Source organism: Psilocybe cubensis, chromosome 4 (genome assembly GCF_017499595.1).
Source record: "Psilocybe cubensis strain MGC-MH-2018 chromosome 4, whole genome shotgun sequence".
NCBI lineage: Eukaryota > Fungi > Basidiomycota > Agaricomycetes > Agaricales > Agrocybaceae > Psilocybe > Psilocybe cubensis.
The window spans coordinates 3212524-3232934 of record NC_063002.1 but is presented as its reverse complement, the minus strand read 5'-3'; the positions used below and the strand labels follow the sequence as shown (position 1 = coordinate 3232934).

The window sequence follows — 20411 nt, the reverse complement described above, 5'->3', positions numbered from 1 at the left end:
CATGTTTTATGTAAGTTCAGCTGTAAGTTCGACATATGGCATCATGACTTACACTCAAATAATTTCCATAAAGGAAATTATTTGAGTGTAAGTAGGCTGTATGTTGAAATTACAGCTGAACTTACATAAAACATGTAAAACAATGGCTGTTTGTTCAACTTACAGTAGTCGTCGCCGGCAGTGTTTCCAGGTGTCTTACAAATCTTTCAAAACCTTTTTAGAATGTAACATTTGGTAGGTAGGAAAGCAGTTTTCGGACAGGATGCCTGCCGTCCCCCGGCCGCCTCCAAGGCCCTGAAACTTGGAGACTCCGGAAAACTTAAAAAATGTCTTATACAAAAAATGAATGACCACTTGGTCCAGACACTGCTGTAAGCTGCTATTTTCCATCGGTATGCATGTGTTCTCGGATGCCGTTTTTATGTAACACGTAGCCCAACGGACGCTTTGTGTTTCCAGATCACCTTTCCATTGTAATTGTAAACTATGGGGGTAAGCTGGCGTGTCGAACGCGTCGCGTCGCGTCAATTTATTGCTGTGCCAAAATAGGAAACGACGAAACGGAGTCGTAAATGCAACTACTACCGACATACCTATTGTTCCAATTGCGATAACTCAACGACAAGTTATATAATACCGCACGCAGCTACGCCTTCGCCTTGCTAAACAATCAAGCTTGGCTTGGGACAAAGGGTGTTTCCCCCAGACTCACCTTTCTTTGACACCCTCGAGTAAAAGGTACTTGAAGGAGCTATGCGCGAGGGTAAAACCTTTGGGGAGGGATGCGCGTGCAGCATAGGTTCGATGAAGGTACATAGCACTGATCAACTAGACGCGTTAACACACAGAATTAGAGTTTGAATTCGATTTTTTAATTGACAACAGAATTGCGACCAAGTTGCAGTTATGAAATCTTTGTTGTTACCTTCCGAAGTAGCTGCGAAAGCATGGAAGTTGTAACTCAGAAATACAGCTATTCGGAGGACGACAAAGAGGACCCTCCACCAATGCAGCTGCAGCATGGGATGTTTTTCCTAAGTTGCGCCTCAAGTTCGTGATACGGGCCCAATGTCTGCAAGCGCCAAACTCATGAGTAGTGATACTGTCCATGATTCCTCTAACATATCGTTTCAAGAAAGAATAGACACACAGAAAAAAAAATCCAAACACATACGATGCAAATCATACAAAAAAACAAACTCCGTCCTTATAAAACTTTTGATGATTACTTCTTCTTCGGCGCAGTCTTCCCTTTCTCCTCCTCCTGTGTCTGCATGCTCATCTCAATCGCGCGAGCAATCGCCGCATCCTCGTCTTCTTCTTCGTCCTCCTCGCCATCCTCGTCCTCATCTTCCTCATCATCATCGTCTTCTTCGTCGTCGTCGTCCATCTCCACGTCACCGTCCGCGTCTTCTGTTGCATTGTGTTCTTCTTTCGACATTGCCAGCGCTTGCTGCAAAAGTGCCTCTTCTTCGTCATCCGTAGGCTCAGCAGGTACACTTATCGTGGCAGGAGCAGCCGTCTCAGCAGATGCAGTCGCTCCCGACGACGCAGACGACTCAGCCGCAGCCGCAGCCGCGCTCGCCGCCTCCCTCGCCTGCGCCTCCTGCATCGACATCCGCAAAGCCTACATACGAACAAAGAACATTAACCAAAAAAACAAATAAAAGCACTGTTAACTCACCATCGCCAGCTCGGGGTCAAGACTGGGGTCAACGCCAAACTCAAAGTCATTCGCCGCGCTCGATCCGCCAGCAGCAGGGGCCCCGGTGCCACCCAGCTCCTCGGGCAGCGAGGCGCTCCTGTCCGCAGAGAGAATCGGCGACGCGATGAGTGCGTCCGAGAGGAGATGTGTCCCAGGAGCGACCGTCACCAAATGCCTGCGATCAAGAAAACCAAATATCAGTTAATCGCACAACAAGAAATAAAGAAGGAAAGAAAAGGGGCACGCACGAGTTATCACCACTATTCACATTATCCACAAACGCCCTCAACACCCTTGCAGGCGCACCCTCCTCTAGCCCATCCCCAAACGCAACCACATCCACCGCCACATTATTCTTCTTCAGCTTCTTTGCAAGACGTACCATCTCCGCCTCGTCTGTGTCCACAGGTGAGCCGACGAACACCACGATGCGCTGGCGCAAGTTCTTGTTCTCTCGGTGTTTGAGTGCCAATTGGGCGACGGAAAGTGCGGTAGGGAGCGAGGGGAGGCCACCGGATTTCGTGCGAGCGGCGAGAACGCCATTGAGGATGGGCCCGTGGTCGCGTGTGTGTGTTACCAGTACTTCAGGGCTGTAGGTTGCATAGATCGCAATAGCATCAAGAACAATATAACAGTATAAGATTAACAGAGAACGTCAGCCGGCGTGGTTCAATTAAATACAATACAAAAACCAAAACTCGCCCTTTGCCAGCCATAGTCATAATGCCTACTGTGCTCTCAGGATTCGCATCGAATTTGGTTTGAAAGACGATGTTGACCGCGTCCGCCTGCGCATCGAACCGCGTTGGCATGTAGTCACCGTTGCGCATGTACTCCGAGTTGTCGATGATCAGCATCGTCGCTTCTAGTGGCATCTTGGGCAAGCTGGTATTGGGTCGGTTTTATCTTGATAAGTTCTTGGATTTTGGTATCTTTTCAAGTTGTCTTTACTGTCTCGTGTGGAGAATCCGAGTTATAGCTGGGACGGGTATTGTGTTCTGGGGTGTGAGGATGAGATGAGATTTGGATTTGGATTGTTTTAAAGAGCTGACGCGTCTCGCTACGCGCGCTCATTTATTTGAACTTGTTGTGATCGGGGGGCGTTGTGCTTGTGTACCATCATGATCATTGAATCTTGTCTTTGACATCAACAACAAATCAACGAACGACAATCCACTGCTACTAGTAGCTAAGTACGTCTTGCTGAAGTCACAAACCTACACTCAAAACATCTTCTAGGCTTGCTAGTGATTATATCGAACTTTGAACTGGCACATGGCAAAACTACCTACAGATGATTTACCAAGTCACTGTATTTCTAAGTGTACCAAAAGTGATCAGTGGGGCCAATTGGTGATGATATATCTACAAGTCCGCTGTCCTTCAAGCTTCAAGACTTGGAAATTACGCAAAAATATCTGGATTCTAGGCTCTTGCTTCTTGACTGTCGACTCGGAGATGGAGACGAATAATGTGGAGAAAATACAACATGCGACGCCACATCGCACCACACCACACGTCCCTGGCACCTCGGAACCGCCAATGATCTCTTTATAGATTCCTCTATTCTCCTTTACTCGACACAGTCCCGAATCAATGCCTCCGCCTCTGGACTTCTGGGCTTGATCACACATTCGAACGGCGCAGGGTACCTACAGCCACGCAAAAATAATTGGTCAGGCGATGTATCCACACCTCGAATGGCACATAAGCGACAAAGAGAGAAAGAGGACAAAGAGAAACAGAATGGGCAACCAAAAAAAAGTCAGAATACTCACGACAACAGCCCACTCGTAAACTCCGCTTTAAGTTGTACCATCTTCCCCGACTCGTCGCGCGGGGGTGTGATATCGTACACAGACAATACAGAGGCTACAATAGAGTAAAGTGCGTTGTCGCTCATGTGTCTTCCAGGGCATTTGCTGTTCGTATTAAAAATTCATTCATTCAGTCAGCTCCATGATCACCAACGAATCGATGAACTCTCCGCTCTCTGTTACGTCGAGCAAATGGGAGGAGGAGAGAGACCAGCATGAGAAACACGTACCGCCTTCCATACCCGAACGCTGCGCAGTCTGGATTACGCGCGTCCGGGTCTAACTGGCCGTCCTTCAAGTATCTCTCAGGGCGGAACTCCATCGGGTCCTCGAACACTTCTGGGTCGTGCAGTATTGCCCTATGTATTCGGGTTGTTATGGATTTGGTTGAGGTTATGATGCATAAGTAAAGGTAGCCTGAGGAAAGCTACGAAGAAAATGAAGACGCACCACCCGTTTCCCATAACCACTGTCCCACGCGGGATAAAATATCCATCGTACTCATCATCCTCTGTCGCCATATGTCCCACAGCTGAAATCGGCGAGAAGGAGAAGACACAGTCAGAAAAAATCATGCTATATCTGGTACTCGCTGCTCTGAACAAAAATTGCGAGCTAGAGCTACTCACCGAGCGGGATAACCTGATTCCAACGCACACTCTCCTTGACTAGCGCGTTAACATAGGGCATCGCGTCGCGGTCGCTAAATTCGGGTAGCCGTCCGCGGCCTACGACGGCGTCTAGTTCTGCTTGTGCCCTTTTTTGTACGTCTGGGTAAAGCGCCATAGCGAGGAAGAAGGATTGTACTGTTGATACAGTCTACGCGCAGGGGTGAAATTGGGTAGAATGAAATGAGGTAAAATAAGGTGAGAGGACGTCGAGATGATGCGGAACTTACGGTATCTGCGCCGCCTGTGTGGTGTATTGTCAGCATTTCGCCGTCAGTGGACATATTTGTATTAGGAGGGCTGCGTACCGACGTATGCGACTGCTGCGGTGTCCTGTGCGATTTTACGCTCCTCGGCGTAGTATGGATCGCTCTTGTCCGGTAATCTCTCTATTAGCGTGGATGAAAGCGAAGGCACTGCTGTTCCCTTTTGCTGCACCACCAAAAAATGTTAATAAATGGCCAACAAAAGCAAAACAAAAACACTGCAAAATTTCAAAATAGCGACTAAAGAAAAACGAAAAACGAAATGAACGACACGAACCAGTTCCTCTTCAGCGAATTTGAACGGCTTCTGCGCGACGTCCGCGTTGACTTTGCGCCAATGTGCGGCTTTGCGCTGGAAGCCCGCTCCAGGGAACCACGCGGGAATGTACTTCAGCCAGGGCATGAGGTCGACGAGGAAGGATCCTGGGATGCCTGCCTCCGCAAGGCCCATGAGTGCCTCTTCGGCATTGGAGATGTACGGATCCTCGGTGTCCTTGATCGTAATGCCGTATGCGACGCTCATGATCGTCGCTGCAAACGTGCTGTTGAAAACCATGTCAAAAAATTACATGGTATTCGGTAGGATGAGGGAAAGGGCTTACTGTCGGATGTGGTGCATGAAGTTCTCGGGTGTGGTTAGCAGGCGGTGGAGGAACGCGCGCGTCTCGCGAAGCTGGGTCGGCTGGTACTTCCACACGATGTTGTGGTGGAAGTGCTCGGTGAACGCGCGGCGGTGGCGTCGCCACCATTGCCCGTACGGGAGCATAGCCATGTTGTAGTCCCAGTCCATCCTTTTCCAGATCGTTGTCAGAAAAAGGATAAGGGAGGGGCAATTAAGAAAAAAATTATTACAGCTCTAGCACCATGGGCATACGCATCCTGTCCGAATAGTTCGAGGAGCGTTTGTCAAAAAGGTCGATTGTGCGCTGCAGAGAGTTCAGGACGATGAAAGGCTGACCGAGCACTTCGAAATATATCATGTCCCCTGTCACACACGAACATCATTTAACCGCTATCCCATTGACATCGAGCACGGTGCACGCAACGAGCAACGTCATGCCAATAACAAAGTGGAAAAAATGCAAGTCACGCACCATAGGTTTTCGTCCACTCGCTGTACCCAACCCACGGTTTATCCTTCGGCACATCGAACAGGTTGCCGATGATCGGGTACCCCTTGGGGCCCGGCGGCAGGGGGAGGTTGCGGGGGTTGCGTTTGAGGTACCGCGATTTCCCCAAGAGGATCTTCACAACGAGTGCATATACAAGTGTGCCTAGGACAAAGGTATATACAGGGTACGTGATGAAGATGGCGGACGCTTTGGAGAGCAGCCCTGACATCGTAACGGTGGTAGAGTGTAGCAGGTAATAGGTATGCAGATGCTGCGAAAACAAACAGAAGCAGGTTAGGTTGGACAGGTCCTCCATCCCAATATTTATATGATTTTCGCACTTCATTGTCCTGATAATGACATTCGACTGATTAATCATGAATTTTCAGCTGTCGCGGGCCCGTTGAGGAAGCAAACAGTAGCGAGGGTTCTACAAGGACGTAAGATATCTCACAAGCGTGTGATAAGGTGGGTGAAACACTGGTATAAAAAGGTCAGCTGCTGGTGCAGACCCTGTGTGATTGCGGTTTGATTCGCTCCTCACAGGATGGGATCGAGAAAATTAACGGAACTTCTAGCTTCAGGGAACCGTTTGATTGTTAACAGACGATTATTCACTCTGCATTGTTAGAGGTTGGAGAGAGAACCAAGAGAGAACGGTTAAGGTGGTTCTAGCTGGTATGTCTCTCGCCTGACGTGCTCCCTGGGCGATGACCACATAAGAGGTGCCGGTGGAGTCTCGGCGAAGATTTTACAATCCGCCTTCTGAGCGTTGAAGTTACCCATCGCCACAATTAAATGTAATAGCTACAATAATAAACGATATCTATCCCGCGGCAGATGCAGCAGAATATAAATACACCACGTACAAAATAATCTGCTTCCGCCTTCCATGTCACATTTAAGCGGTACTCGAGAGAAAATAACGAAACCCTGCATGCTAATACGTGTGCAACTTTCCCGCACGAACGCACAAATTGTGAAGATGTCGACGGGGCCTTTTCGCCACTGTCCGGCGTATACTATGAGGCGGATAGCCCATCAGCTGAGGTCGGCCATGACTCGGCGCATGTGGAGATTAGGACTTGATTTGACATAAATATTACATAGCATCCATAGATCGACGCGATTGACTCGGACGTGAATGCCAGCGTTGGAGTCGTTCTTGAACTCTTAACGTTTATGGAACGGTCTGATGAATGCAAGACTGTAAAGACATGATAGTGAGGCGCAAGTGTAAAGTCGGTGATAAAAGAATCGATATAATGACTTTAATTGTGTCCAGTGAAATACACCTTATACCATCATTGTGCTGCGACCCAACAAATGGGAAACGGTCCCGATGTGAGCGTTTTTTGTTGAATGATAAGGCTGAGAAAGTATCTCCAGAATACGGAGGCCGAGGAGCACAGCTATAGCATATTTAGATAGATACTGCCCCCGCTAGCCATGCATCGTATATTTCGAGTTGCCCGTACGTCAATGGTTGATGGAGTTGACTTGACAAAGTCGAGACTGTGCATGTATCGCTCCCATTCAATTTTAAATTTAATTAGGAAGCTTTTTACGGATACTCTATTGACTTATAGAGCTAATTGTGCAGTGTTATAGATAAGTTTGTTCTCGAAAATCCTTACATGCAGCATATCTTTAACTTTTCCCTCTCACGCTGTCTATATATATACAGGGGCCAGAGGCGCCTTGCATCAAGGTCATGTGATTTAATACTATAATAGGCCTTATCCCCAGGATCGGTAAATGTAATCACCGATGCCGACTTAACCTCAACCATCATGGTCAACTTCGAGCGGAATCTCCAACTTGAGCGTTTAAATCATGGTCGAGTGCGTATAACAATTCTGAATTCACCACTAACTCCAAAAAATAGTTGTATATCAATTACTATCTAATTTGTGGGCCCACCTCCAACGTGGAGGACGGGGCCAGGACGTATCCGAATGACCACATACGCACGATTGACTTAACAAATCGTAAGCCTTATCATTTGTGTGTATATGTCTTTAATAATTGACTATGCCGCCAAAAAAACGGTTTGTATATTGCCCGGCTAGCCTCTTTAAGTGCCACTCTTGCGTAAGTCTTAGACTAAGCGCGGGCCAGCTGTGTCCCCATGTTGGCCCATCACGATTAGCAATGGCACTCATTACTATGTGGCACCCATCAAGCATTGAGAAGTATAAAAGCGTTGAATAAGTACTTTTTGGTTATTTTATCCTTTCTTCCTTTCTCTTTGTTGCATAGACATTGTCAACTTCACGCAGCCACCCACCCGTCAAAAATGTCAAAACAAGCCAGCAATGCCACTTCCATGTCTCCGCGCAAGTCATTGACATATACTCCCAAAAGGAACTTTGTGCTCAGGACGCCAACCTCGAAGCTTGCGTACACATGCACCAATGCGTCCGATTTGATTTCGCCTACCATCCCAATAATTCTGCCAAAAGAACTTTCAGTTGACTGTTCTCCGGAGACGGACGCTCTGTGTCTTGATGCGCTTCCATCCTTTGAAGATAATAATGCAGACGGCGACAACGCTACTTTCCTGGCTTCCACCGTGGCCCGTAGCAAAGGTTACTTTCAAGAGTCTCTTCTTCTCCTGAGCCAAGATCTTTCTCCCCCATCAATACCCTCTTCAATTGGCGACTCCGAACAACAGAGTGCTCCTTGCTTGAAGGAAATCTTATACCAGACCATACCAGCTGACCTTTGGGCCCTCGTTTCATCAACCGCCATTATTAACTATTCGGAAGACACCGAAACGCTGCGGGTCACAATCGGGGGTATGGAACCTCCCTCTCCTGAAGAAATGAACTGTGAATTTGGGTCTTGGAAAGACGATACAAAGGTTTCTAGTCTGGAACTTGTTGTTACAGACTCCGCCGACCTTTTTCATGTGTTTGCTGCAAAACCATACAAAGCTGTTTTGTGGCTTCTGCATTGGTTCGAGGCCGTTTATGGGGATACAATTCAATCCATTTCTTTGAATTTCCCTATGAGTCTACACGTGTCAAGTAGACCTAATGTAGAGGCTTTGATATCGGCTATAGCCCTTGACAACGGTTCTGTTAGGTCGTCCGAGGTGTATCCAAAGCTCAAATCGCTGCAATGGACAGGCGACGCGCGCCTACTGCGGCCACTGGTGCCAACAGTCGCATCACGGAGCATCGAACAACTCACGGTAATCAGCGACATAACCACTTACGGTGCCCAATGGTTGCTAAAGTATCTAACCACTTCGAAACTGCACACGTTGGAGCTGCGGTCATTGTCACTAGACTTTCATCCTCGATCGCATCCGTCGTTCGTTTTGCCACATCTAGAAACGTTGAGAATTGGCACTGCTTTCCCACTTAATCCTTTGATGGCTCAAATTCAAATGCCACGTTTGCGTTCTGTGTCTCTTGTTCTTGATTCTGAATATAGTTCAAAACACGGGGGATACGAGCCTCTAAGCTTGTTGTTTGCCTTTTTCGCTGACCCTAACGTAGGGAGTAAAAGGCTTGTATTCGTGGATGTTCAATGTGGCATTGAACCTGAAAAACTGGACCATGTTGAGGGTTTAATTGCACAACATGTATCGCCTGACGCAGTTATCGTTGTGTGTTAAATGGCAACATAGAAGTAGAATAAAAAGTAGAAATTTATGCATCGTATTTCCATTCCAGCGCATTTACACCGCGCATTTTGCCCTTCACAACCTAGCGTTGTGCAAATCTATAGATTAATTTAAAACCATTCTTCCTGAAGACCTTGACGCTGGCTTCGTTGTCTGTGAATGTAGAGACCCACATATGGCGTATTCTCATTCGCGGGACACCCCACTCGTGCAGCATCGTCCGAACCGCGTCTGTCATTATTCCTCGACCATGGTGAGATGGAGCTAAAAAATCTACTTTATTGGTCAGTAGATTGTCAAATAAATGCGGAGAGAACGCACCCCCAAAACTCCAAATAATTCTGGGGTCACCGGTAGCGAGCTTATTATTCTCTTCTTCTCTAAGTTTTTTGTTTTCCCAGTCAAAGACGCCTTCCGTAGTCAGCAATTCTCCAAGCATACAACGCATGAATCCGATATCGCCAATATAGGTATCCGTCCCGTCTTCATGAACCTCGCGTATCGCAAGCACTGGACAATTTTCCAGAATGATCGGTTCGGGTTGTTCCCTGGCATCGTCTAGATGCTTCAACAATTCGTCAGATGCATCTTTGGTGATGGAAAAAAACTCCTTTGCATGTTCTGCCAACCTTAATCAGCTACATGTATTCTTAAAAAAGATTTTACAAACCTATAGTGTAAGGAAATAGAGGCCTCTCCCCCAGGCAATCGCATACTCGCGGATCATTGTGGTAGGGAACCATAACTGGCACATCTTCGGGACTTGGGGGCGTTATGATGATATTGGTATGGTCTCGCAGCTGTAGAAAAGGCTCTCCTGTCTGTGCATTGACCTTGAGAGGGCGTAGCTGATGATTGGTCATCTCAAAGCGGCGGCTCTTCCATGTTGTAGGTATCGTCTGATATATACTAAATATCTTCGTTCCCTCCACGGCGAACTTTGAACGTGACTATGTTGGTTATCACAATTTAGAATCGTTAGACGACAGATTTAAATATTTTTTGTACAAGGACTTGACTCCATGATAAGGGTAGAACGCTGCCGGTCGCTGTCATTCTTTATCATTTCGAAAGTGTAGGTTTACATGGGGATCTTGATGACAATAAAGACATGGTCTCCGATGACATCCGGAGAAAAAGGTCGATAATCAATAATTCGGTTTGTTGTTCCTTCATTTAGGTCGTCTTCATTTGATCCACGTCGAAAATCTAATGGGTCACTGAGAGTCGTGGCGAAACATCTTGTATCATCATAGAAGAGATTTGCTTCTGGAATCCTTATGACATAGTCCGGCGTAACATTTGTTGACCCAATGCATGAATCTGAAGGGCAGCAAGCACAAGACTTCTATCAACTGGCAAAGTAAAGGTTGACATCGTATGTGGAACATACGCGGCACATCTGCGACACAGTATATGACAGCGAGTGTGCCAGCCGTGTGCTAACGACGAGCACCGCCTGCTGTAGTTGTCGTGGTATGTTGTAAAGGCTGTACGATGATCCGGGTCGCAGTTCGATATTAATTAACCCGAAATGCATAAGATCGCACGACTGGTCAAAATATTTTTGCCCCTCCTACAAACCACCATCTTCTTCTACTATTTCTCTGCCCTTCACAAATTTCTTTTACGAATTTACGACAGTTAGGACCCCTGACGTTTGTGACGATAAGCGACAAGCGTAACCTTGTCAAGATCCCATCACCGGCAATTCGCAACCACAAGCACCTTGCCTTGAACCACCATCATCATGTCCCAACCACAAGCGGCCTCAGCATCGCCCATGCCAGAGGGTGTTACCGACCCAAACTATAGGCCTGAACCAGGCCGCCTCGGAAACCTCACGATGGTGCAGCTGCACACTCTGGAGAAGTTCAAGAAGGAGCTCAAAGAGGAGGGTCACTTTGTAGAGGAGAGAATGGACGATGCCACTCTTTTGAGGTTAGTTTCCATTAATGGCTTCCATTGACTTTAACATTGCATTATTGTTCCTTCTTATCGACCTATGGGAGACGATCTCATTCCTTTGTTTCTTGTTCGGATGGGACACCAGAAGTAGAAAAAGCGCTTGAGGCGAACAGCTGTATCATGATGGAGATGATCCATTCTACGTGGACTTGCGCGCGCATATTCGCGCAAATGTGCGATAGTGTTGGGCCGGATATTTGCAGGCTGGAGACAATGAGGTGTGCCCTTTACCTCTTGCAAAGCGTTGAGGTGCCCTGCTAGCGTCAGAACCCCCACCAGCAATGTGGTTCGGGTTCTGATGAGTATTGTTTATGCTGGAGCAGGAACGTCAAGAATCATATCGTCTTCTCCAGCGGTGTTGATAGGTTTCCATGGACAGCAGGATTCTTCGCAGGGACGCTCTACGCGTTGCATGTGGTTGTATACTCTCTGATCTCATATCGCGATAGCTGCCATCACATCTTTTGGTTGGATTCATTGCACATATCGATTTCATCGGTGCCGTGTTATCGCTCGATCAGCACCATTGTTGCTCCTATGTTTTATTCCACATCCTTTCTTACTTCTGGGTCGTCCCATCTATATTTATTTCTGTTTCTTTTTGGTGTTTGCACTTTACTACGGCCGATGACGATGACGTGACGTACTAAATCCCTCCCATTGCTGTGATATTACAGATTCCTACGTGCCCGGAAATTCGATCTTGTAAAGGCGAAGGAGATGCTGCTGGCAGCTGAGCAATGGAGAAAAGAATTCGGCGTGGATGATATCATCAAGTGCGTGCATTTATCATACGCTGTCGCGACTTCTTTGAACAAGTTTGATTTCCCTAGGAACTTTGATTTTAAGGAGAAGGCAGAGGTGGATAAGTACTATCCTCAGTACTATCACAAAAATGACAAGGTTTGTCTCTTTCATGAAGCATACTAAGTATTCAGCATTAACGCTAGCTGTAGGATGGCCGCCCTGTATACGTCGAACGCCTCGGTAAACTCGACATCAAAGCTCTCTATGCTGCCACAACCCAAGAACGTCAACTCCAGCGCCTCGTCTTCGAGTACGAAAAGTTCCTCACGGAGCGCCTTCCCGCATGCTCAAAGGCTGCGGGGCACCCCGTCGAAACCTCTTGCACGATCCTTGATCTTGGCGGCGTCTCGCTCTCCAACTTCTATCGCGTCAAGGACTACGTCTCCCAAGCGTCGTCTATCGGACAGAACCGATACCCAGAGACGATGGGGAAATTCTACATCATCAACGCACCCTGGGCGTTCAGCACGGTGTGGATGGTCATCAAGCCATGGCTGGATGAGGTCACAGTGAAGAAGATCAACATTCTGGGATCGGGATATAAAGATGAGCTGTTGAAGCAGATCCCCAAAGAGAATCTGCCCAAAGAGTTTGGTGGCGAGTGTGAATGCTCTGGGGGATGCTCGTTGAGCGACGCCGGTCCATGGAATCCTGTCAAGTAGACGACAGGTGGACCATTGCTTTTAATACCACGGTCTTGCTGCTCTTATAGACCTGCTGATTTTCTCTCTTCATCGTTTGATTTCTGCCTTCTGGTTATCTGTTTTCTCCATCACTTCGTTGCAAAGTTAATTGATGTTGGAAGTCTTGCATGTATACGCTCTCACATTTAATCCGATTCCATTCCTTCTGGAGAAACAAATTATCTCTATGCAAATTAATTACTCAATAAAAGATCCACTTAGATTCATAGTAACACAGATTGTTGTGCCGCTCAACTTCGCGGCGTGAATCCAGCCTCGACAAGCGCCTTACCTTCTCTCATACACCTTTCAACAAGCTGGTTGAATTCGACCTCTTTCTGTGAATGAATACCATGCCCAGTGCCTTCCCACTGTAGCAGCTCCACCCTCTTCCGAACCTCCGCTGTGTTTTGACCAGGCCCTTCTGTCATTGCTTTCCAAATCTTCACGGACCCTATAGGCCGCACGAGGTTGTCTTCGTCGCCGGTGACAATGGCGATTTTTGGAACGGTGTTAGCAATTTGAGCCAGGCGGGTTGGGGATACATGGTGCGTAAGCCCAGCGGCCATTTGTGAGATGTGGCCCAGAAAGAGTTGAGGTTGGGTGATGGCTACACGGCGGAGGAAACCCTGCGGCGCGTATGATTAATTGTTATATAATATACCAGTCACATATAATCGACGCACCTCTTGCTGTACGTCGCGATTTGTCTTGCCTTCCCTGTTATCCTCCGTGTTTCCGTTCCATTCTGCATGTGGGTCGGATTGAGCACGCTCTGCAAGCCATTTTGCAGGGAAGAGCATGTCTAGTACTGTTGGTACTTTATCTATTGGTTCTGGGGTAAACATCAGCTTTGTGAGGGACGTCAGGCCTTTCATCTAGAAAAACGCAGAATAAGGTCAATGGCGAAGGGCAGCAAAGGAGGTAAGTGATATTCGCACCGGAGGGAAGTTATTCCAAATATGTCCTCCTGGTGTGGTTACCGCCAATACTAGGGACGCGATTCGGTGTGGAATGCGATATGCGAGTTCTAATGTATTGAGCCTCTGAAATTAATTGGATGAAAACACCCTGACTTTACTAGACGCACCCTGAGCTATCATACCACCCAGACTGATTCCTACTATATTCAACTCGCGTTCCCCTGTCCATCCTAGGTAGTCTAGAAGGCATATGGCATCTTCTGCCATACCTGAGGTTCTGTATGTACAATGAGTACTTCTAAAATACAGAGCAAAGGGTACGAAACTTACGTATATGGTCCCCTTGGGTATCCTGAATTGCCTACCCCACGATTATCAAACACGAGAGCAGCTGCCTTTCTCTCGCTGTTTCCACTCCCGCCCTTGCCGAACCAGCGTACTTGCGGGCCCCATGAGAAACTGCTCGAGTTCAAACCCATGATGAACACCACCTTGTCGAGCTTCTTCATCTCTTCTTGGAATGCTTCGTCATTGTTTGGATTGTTTCTCTGAATTTCCTCTGGTTGGGCCTTTTGGATGGAGTCGGCGACCTCCTTCGGCCCATGGACCTCGTAGTATAGGGAATGGCTCTCAAGGGCCTCAGGTCCCTGTGCGCGCAGAGCGGTGACAGGGCATAAACCACGTCGTAGACATGTGCTCTTCGGGAATGCGGTTGGAAGATATGGGCGCGAGGGTGTAACTGGACGCGCTGACTGTCCTACAGGGGCCATTACTAGGTTCCTAAATTTTTGTTGTTATGCAAGCTTGAATTGCTATTTGAGAAAACCCAATTAAATAGGTTAGGTGAATTGGGATGAGGTTGGAAAAATCGTGTTCAACGAAATGACCTTTGGCTGGGGAGAATTCCAATGGGGTTTTCGCGAGTACTGCGGTGGGGACTGGTGCCAGATAGGCGTAACTTTTGAGTCTGGTTCGCGATTCATGTGGGGATGGGGCCAGTGATTGACGACATCATCTGTCGGGTACCGCCGGCTTTGTGTGGCCGGACACTAAAACAGTCATGTGATGAATGACCTGATCATCGATTCGGATTAAGCGCCCGACATGACATGAGGTTTCTGAGCTAAATCACCAACTGGCATCGAACCATCTCATTCTCCATCAGATAACAATGACATTATCCGCTAAATCCACTCTCTTGCAGATTTTTCTTCCTTCATGCTCCAATACATAACCGTTGAATCTAGCCGTGTGTGATGGTAGATGTTTCCAACAGAGTCATCCTGATGCAGTATGTATACTACTAATAATGCCCGTCAGCCGGCCCTCAGTTGCATTTTCCCTGGCTTGTGACTCTAGCTAGGGACATGTCACAAAGAACATGCAGTTTATAATTGGATTGACAACTTGATCTTTATCGAGTCAATTTGAATTCAATTCAAGTTCCAGTTTCTCGCGTGCGGTTCGTGTGCGGGTCCTTGAAACGATGCCAAAGGCGGTAGTCGGCGTCACCATTACACTTCGTTAACTTTGTGGAGAATGGATGTCATCGTTTAATCTCTTCTGTTATCAAGTTACTGATTCTTTGGCAAGATATATGTCGGCTACACGTGGGTGCAGCATGGAAGGATGATTCATCATGATCCCACAGATAACTACCCAGCATATATAACATGGAGATATTGTATTCCCATGCTTCATATCTTTCATTTATTCATTCCAACACATTAAGTTTAATCTCTCGACACTCTTATTCCACATGGCATCCACTATTCCATCCTTAAACGCGGATGTCTGGCTCCATATCATCAAGGAAATAGGTCACGAAAAAAACAGAGCAAAGAGAATATCTACGTTGGTGACAATCGCTCAGTTGTCCTGGTTTTTTGTAGATCCAGCAGAGTCACAGATATACCGTGAAGTAACATTGGCCGAAGACGAACGTGACGACGCTTCTCAAGAAGACTGGGAGAAGAATGTCAAAGACTTCTTTACAATCGTCACAGCAAGGCCCCGACCGATTGCTCAATACGTTGAATCATTGGTCATATCACTTTCTCCAAGTCACAATCAACGTCAAGCTGAGAGTGCTCCACAACCCCATTTCCTTCCCCAAATTCTCGACCTCCTTCCTAACGTCTCTGAATTAACCTTGAAGAGAATCGACGACGGGGACTCAGAATTGTGGCAAAGGCCCGATCATACTTTGTTGGACGCAATAGGTCGCATGCTCCCGTCCGTTATCAACTTGTCTTTGCAATGGGCTCCGTCGATAAAACTCGATAAACTCTATATAAATGTTACCTCTCTTCCAACTGTTTGGAGGCCAGATGCGGTGATAAAACCCTCCAACAAAATAGAACACCATAAGGTGTTGGCATATCCAATGACCAAACTGGAGATTAAAGCTTCAGATAAAGTCATTGAGTATCTGGCCCTACTAGATCTTGACTCGTTTCTTGTTTTATTTGAAAATATTCAAACACTCTGTCTGCAAACAAATGGAAAAGAAGGGAGCAAAAAATCGTGGAAAATCATACAGCAGCTCCCAAAGCTTGTTAAACTTTGCATTAATGGTTTGAATGGCTCAGGAAACATCGGTACGTACTTGATTTTTCACTACTAATATCATACTCCGTGTTAAGTTTATTTTATCTGGGATAGATCTGTTAGATGTCGATATTGGTATCATCAAGAACCTAGAAGTGCTTGAGATCATATGCAATACGCAGATACATAACAAGCTACAGCCTCTACCACCCATTCCTGGCCTCGGAGAATACTTTCATGAATCTACCCTCATGACTCCTACCAACATTGAAGGCCTGATCATACGTCTGGACTGGGACATTATTGAAAATTACGTTTGTTTTGCCACAGGCTTCCCTTCCGGGCTGGCATGGGTAGAATTTGACAAACTTATTGCTTGCAGTGAAAGGTTTCCTTGTCTAAAGACATTAACATTCGACTTCACAATTCGGACACTCTCCGAAGTGACCTTCGAAGACAAAACTCAAGGGCCTGAAATATTATCTTTGGAGAATCTAACTCATAAAGAGCTTCCTCATATTATACAGAGAGGCCAGATCCAATTAGTTGTAGTAACAGATATCATGGTGTCACTTGGTCGGTCGATGTTTGAAGAAGCATGGGACTAGATTGTAACCAAACATTTCAAGTTTCACCATGTTGCGCCAAATTTTTTGATTAATTCTGATTATCCGACAACGTAGGGTCAATATACTACCGAAGAGACGTAAAAACACTTGATCAACTGATACCTAGTAAAGCTGTATTAGACTGCCAGTCATGTGGACGTCATCTTCAACGGAGAAAACTGGGTGTTTATATATTTATAGGCCGCTATTTTTAACGATTGTCGCTTAATGAATCGGTCGTTAAATATTAGATTTTCATGCCCCGCTCCTCAACATTCAACGCCTCGCATTTCTTTACGGAATCACAATTCTCTCGTTGTAACTTTGAAACGATTTCAACATTGTCTAGAATCGCGGTAGTTCATGCTCTCATCAACTTCAGTTTGTAACCGAAGAGGCTCACGGTGCACTGCCATTCCTGCCACTGTTCAGTCTTACTTTGGACACCTCCCCGGACTGTCTGTCGCCGCTATTCCTGGCCAGCACTTAAAGGGTTTATTTTGCATGGTATATAACATGTGAAGCGAGTATCAGTTCCTGTATTGCACTCGGAAGCCCTCTTTCAACCACAGGATGAGTGACGTGGCTCTCCCACCAGCATACAAGGTTTCTTCTCCAGATGACTCTACAGTTACTGTAGGCAATGTGGACAAATCACTCCCGAAGTACAATGTACCGTCGACCTTCTCTATCGGAAACGCGGTCACAGAACCACTTGTTGGTCTTCGGGAGATCAAGGGACATTTAATTATCTTGGGTGCTTTTGCCGAGCTAAAGAAGAAAGTCGAAAGTGTAGACACGAGCAACGCGTTATACTCTCCTGTCAATGAAGACCAAAAATGGGCATGGTTTGTCGGTTTAGCTGTAGAACGGTAAGTGAAGCAAAAATCATCTTGAAAATATCACACTCAATTTTGTGTGAAGGTTCGACGTATGGTGCAGAGCGCTTACTAGGGACACAGAGAAAGACGTGAAACCTGTCGTCCTGCCGCCTTTGGATGTTATCATGGTAAGTAATACTTTGACTATGCGTTAGCAGTTTTTTTAGATAAGTTTCACAGGTTTGGCATTCATATATGCTCAATCCGCGGTGCGATATTTGTGTGTTCTTTTCCGAATGCACCAATTTCTGACTTCAAGTGTTCAATGCAGATGGTACGCGGAGGATTGCATGAGAATTGATGCCTGCAAGAATTTGAAGAGCATGGAACCAGCGTTCTGTGAACTTCTGCTCGACCCTTCTCCGATACTCTCAGAAGCACCTTCTAAGAGTCGACTTGACAACTGGAAATATTTGACAGGATTAGGATTCAACCTGTTGGACGAAATGGCTAACATGAAAACGAAATCAATCCTGTGCCCTATGTGTAACACGGCTCTCGATGTTGGTACGTATGTTTTTCTGTCGATCTGTAACTCCTCATTTCTTACAACAACAATCGGGTACAAACAGACTACATTAACAAAGAGGGCACAGGGTATCTTCAACAGAAGTTCAGCGCCGTTTGTGTCAAAGATGGATGTTCATTTGGAGAAATAAATAAAGAGAAACTGGCCCTTGGAAAACTTGCACGAGACCTTGCGATGAAGACTTCGGATGCTCCTGGAGACCACCTGCCGTATGTTCTCCAAACCTCAGTTCCATACTTGATTTTCATTTAAATTTGTAGGGGAACGTTCTTTACAGCCTCGTCTGCTGACGTGAAAAAAGGTCAAAAAATAAAGAAAATATTACATTGGGAAATAGTGCATGCGTCCAATAAAACTCCAGCCGAGGCCAACTATACGTACGGGAGTCACGATCTCTACCTTGCAATAATGTCATTTTCGAAATACTCTCTTTCCCCCATGAGAGAGCAAATGGGACTCCCATATCAACCTCGTCTGTGCGCATTTGGTTTTTTTCTTTTTGGATTTCTTAACATTAATTTAATTTCTACTACAGGGTTAGTAGGATAATGAGCGCTTATAACGATGAGAAAATCTACTCGGTGGAGCTTGTTGGTGCAGTGAGTTTGCTCGTGGAAAATTATTTCCCTTCGCGCCATTTATGAGGATCAAAGGTTCTTCGTCAAGGCTCCTTTGTCAATAAAATGCACGGCCTTGGATGGACAAAATCCGGATTTTTTGACGAGCCAGGCGACGAACTCGTTCTCCAGCATGGGCTTGCTAGATATCATGCGTGTGTTGCCTTCCCCCTCTTTTATTTACAGAACTTAATATAACGCACTAGTTTTCTGGATCTCATGTCATCGTCTCCTGTCTCGTTCTTTGTACCGACGTTGGACATTGATCTCATTTGGCATACGCATCAACTTCAGCCTGAGAAATATGAGAAAGATGGCAAACAGTACCTGGCAAAATTTATTGATCAGTATGCTTTTCCCTGTTTATTCAAAATCCTTCACTTTGCTAATGACCACTCAGCGACGATAAAGTAGAAGGAATACGGTTGTCTTCGGCTTTTGATATCACCTGCCGTGCCTGGAAAGAACGGTTTAACGTCACATATACGCACTGTGGATGCCCAGTTCCGGGAGATACGATAGGAAAGCGTTTATCACGCATGATCGGGATGTATTCACAACCTACGACGACTCCACACTCTCACCTTTTCCCGATTACTCGCCTGGATGTCCTCGCGGCTACGCATCCAAGTGATCATAACACCGTTCGTTTCATAGCGAAAAACAAACGGGAGCACAAAGTTGCGTTGCGGAAGTACGAAAGCCTCAAAAAGAAAAAAGAGAAGGAGCACAAACTTCAGAGTGTAAAGAACGAGTCATCCGATATCCCTACCGCGAACAGGCGAGATGAGAAGGCCATCTCAGACGATTCTGTCGATGGCGAGTCTAAATTTCGAAATTATGCAGCTCATGATATGATTCCCTTCTTGGTACCTGTACCGATGTTCTATTTTGGAGGTGAGTTGCCTAGTGGTGAGGCATGTGTTGCCACCGGAGGACTCGCAGGGTTTATTGCGGGAGGGGTGAGTCATTTTTTGTCATATAGCCACTTATATTTGACTATCTGATTTTCAGTGTGGTGCTGGGTGTGGTGCTGAAGGGTGCGGAGGTGGTGGCGGGGGTGATTGTGGTGGAGGGGGATGTGGTGAGATTTCTTATATCCTTAAAATTAAAAATGTTCTCTGTTACTCATGTAATATAACTTTAGGCGGAGGCGGAGGATGTGGAGGAGGATGCGGAGGGGGTTGAAAAGAAGCTGGGCGTGTTCTCGCTCGTTCAGGATTGCATGAAGTTGCTCATTAATTAAATGTAGAATGTGTAGTATTATTTGTGATACTAAAGGGGCTTACTTGTAAATCAAGGGCTTAGGGGAAGATCGTAAATTACTATCAAGCTTTTGTTAGACAGTTTCCGGGCTCCTCAAACGTTTACCGGCTTAGACGCGATGACTGTCAATAGCATGCAGTAGTGTCAATGACTTATCTACAATAAATAAAATCTTTTAAATGAAATAATGGTTCTGATTCATGGCTTTTAATGTGATAATCACTCGGACTACTGGCGAGACTGGATATTTTTTCAGCTGTAAGTCTTTCAATGAGGCAAAAGGAGCTCGAGTTATTTTTAGACACGCCTGCGCGGGCGCTTTATCAACTCGATGTGAAACCGAGGATGACAAAGTTGGACAAGATGATCACGCG

At 46.2% G+C, this 20411-nt stretch overlaps 8 protein-coding genes across 8 annotated transcripts; 4 read left to right on the top strand and 4 right to left on the bottom strand.

Annotated features, from left to right (window-relative positions):
* Positions 1-1225: 1225 nt before the first annotated feature.
* On the bottom strand, positions 1226-2580 carry JR316_0005241 (26S proteasome non-ATPase regulatory subunit 4-like protein; the record flags this gene model as incomplete). Its single annotated transcript, XM_047891003.1, has 4 exons — positions 1226-1627; positions 1685-1880; positions 1954-2295; positions 2387-2580. 4 exons carry the CDS (start codon positions 2578-2580, stop codon positions 1226-1228), a joined length of 1134 nt encoding a protein of 377 aa, XP_047750764.1.
* A 698-nt stretch (positions 2581-3278) lies between these two features.
* Positions 3279-5797, bottom strand: JR316_0005240 (Cytochrome P450 monooxygenase COX2; the record flags this gene model as incomplete). Its single annotated transcript, XM_047891002.1, has 11 exons — positions 3279-3357; positions 3484-3627; positions 3753-3881; positions 3973-4054; positions 4152-4341; positions 4421-4434; positions 4499-4622; positions 4734-4998; positions 5059-5247; positions 5309-5441; positions 5551-5797. 11 exons carry the CDS (start codon positions 5795-5797, stop codon positions 3279-3281), a joined length of 1596 nt encoding a protein of 531 aa, XP_047750763.1.
* Positions 5798-7867: 2070 nt separating this feature from the next.
* On the top strand, positions 7868-9196 carry JR316_0005239 (uncharacterized protein; the record flags this gene model as incomplete). Its single annotated transcript, XM_047891001.1, has 1 exon — positions 7868-9196. One exon carries the CDS (start codon positions 7868-7870, stop codon positions 9194-9196), a length of 1329 nt encoding a protein of 442 aa, XP_047750762.1.
* A 34-nt stretch (positions 9197-9230) lies between these two features.
* JR316_0005238 (uncharacterized protein) lies at positions 9231-10068 on the bottom strand (the record flags this gene model as incomplete). The annotated part of the gene is made up of 4 exons (XM_047891000.1): positions 9231-9287; positions 9339-9469; positions 9527-9826; positions 9876-10068. The coding sequence occupies 4 exons, from the start codon at positions 10066-10068 to the stop codon at positions 9231-9233; spliced, it is 681 nt and encodes a 226-aa protein (XP_047750761.1).
* Positions 10069-10955: 887 nt separating this feature from the next.
* Positions 10956-12642, top strand: JR316_0005237 (Sec14 cytosolic factor; the record flags this gene model as incomplete). The annotated part of the gene is made up of 4 exons (XM_047890999.1): positions 10956-11146; positions 11851-11949; positions 12007-12076; positions 12130-12642. 4 exons carry the CDS (start codon positions 10956-10958, stop codon positions 12640-12642), a joined length of 873 nt encoding a protein of 290 aa, XP_047750760.1.
* A 272-nt stretch (positions 12643-12914) lies between these two features.
* On the bottom strand, positions 12915-14356 carry JR316_0005236 (Poly(3-hydroxyalkanoate) depolymerase; the record flags this gene model as incomplete). Its single annotated transcript, XM_047890998.1, has 5 exons — positions 12915-13292; positions 13350-13541; positions 13605-13693; positions 13754-13863; positions 13917-14356. 5 exons carry the CDS (start codon positions 14354-14356, stop codon positions 12915-12917), a joined length of 1209 nt encoding a protein of 402 aa, XP_047750759.1.
* Positions 14357-15345: 989 nt separating this feature from the next.
* Positions 15346-16744, top strand: JR316_0005235 (uncharacterized protein; the record flags this gene model as incomplete). The annotated part of the gene is made up of 2 exons (XM_047890997.1): positions 15346-16186; positions 16251-16744. The coding sequence occupies 2 exons, from the start codon at positions 15346-15348 to the stop codon at positions 16742-16744; spliced, it is 1335 nt and encodes a 444-aa protein (XP_047750758.1).
* Positions 16745-17317: 573 nt separating this feature from the next.
* On the top strand, positions 17318-20017 carry JR316_0005234 (Glycine-rich domain-containing protein 1; the record flags this gene model as incomplete). Its single annotated transcript, XM_047890996.1, has 12 exons — positions 17318-17616; positions 17669-17753; positions 17806-17834; positions 17897-18132; positions 18198-18363; positions 18415-18630; positions 18690-18753; positions 18808-18926; positions 18978-19118; positions 19172-19733; positions 19811-19855; positions 19919-20017. 12 exons carry the CDS (start codon positions 17318-17320, stop codon positions 20015-20017), a joined length of 2061 nt encoding a protein of 686 aa, XP_047750757.1.
* Between the last annotated feature and the right edge of the window lie 394 nt (positions 20018-20411).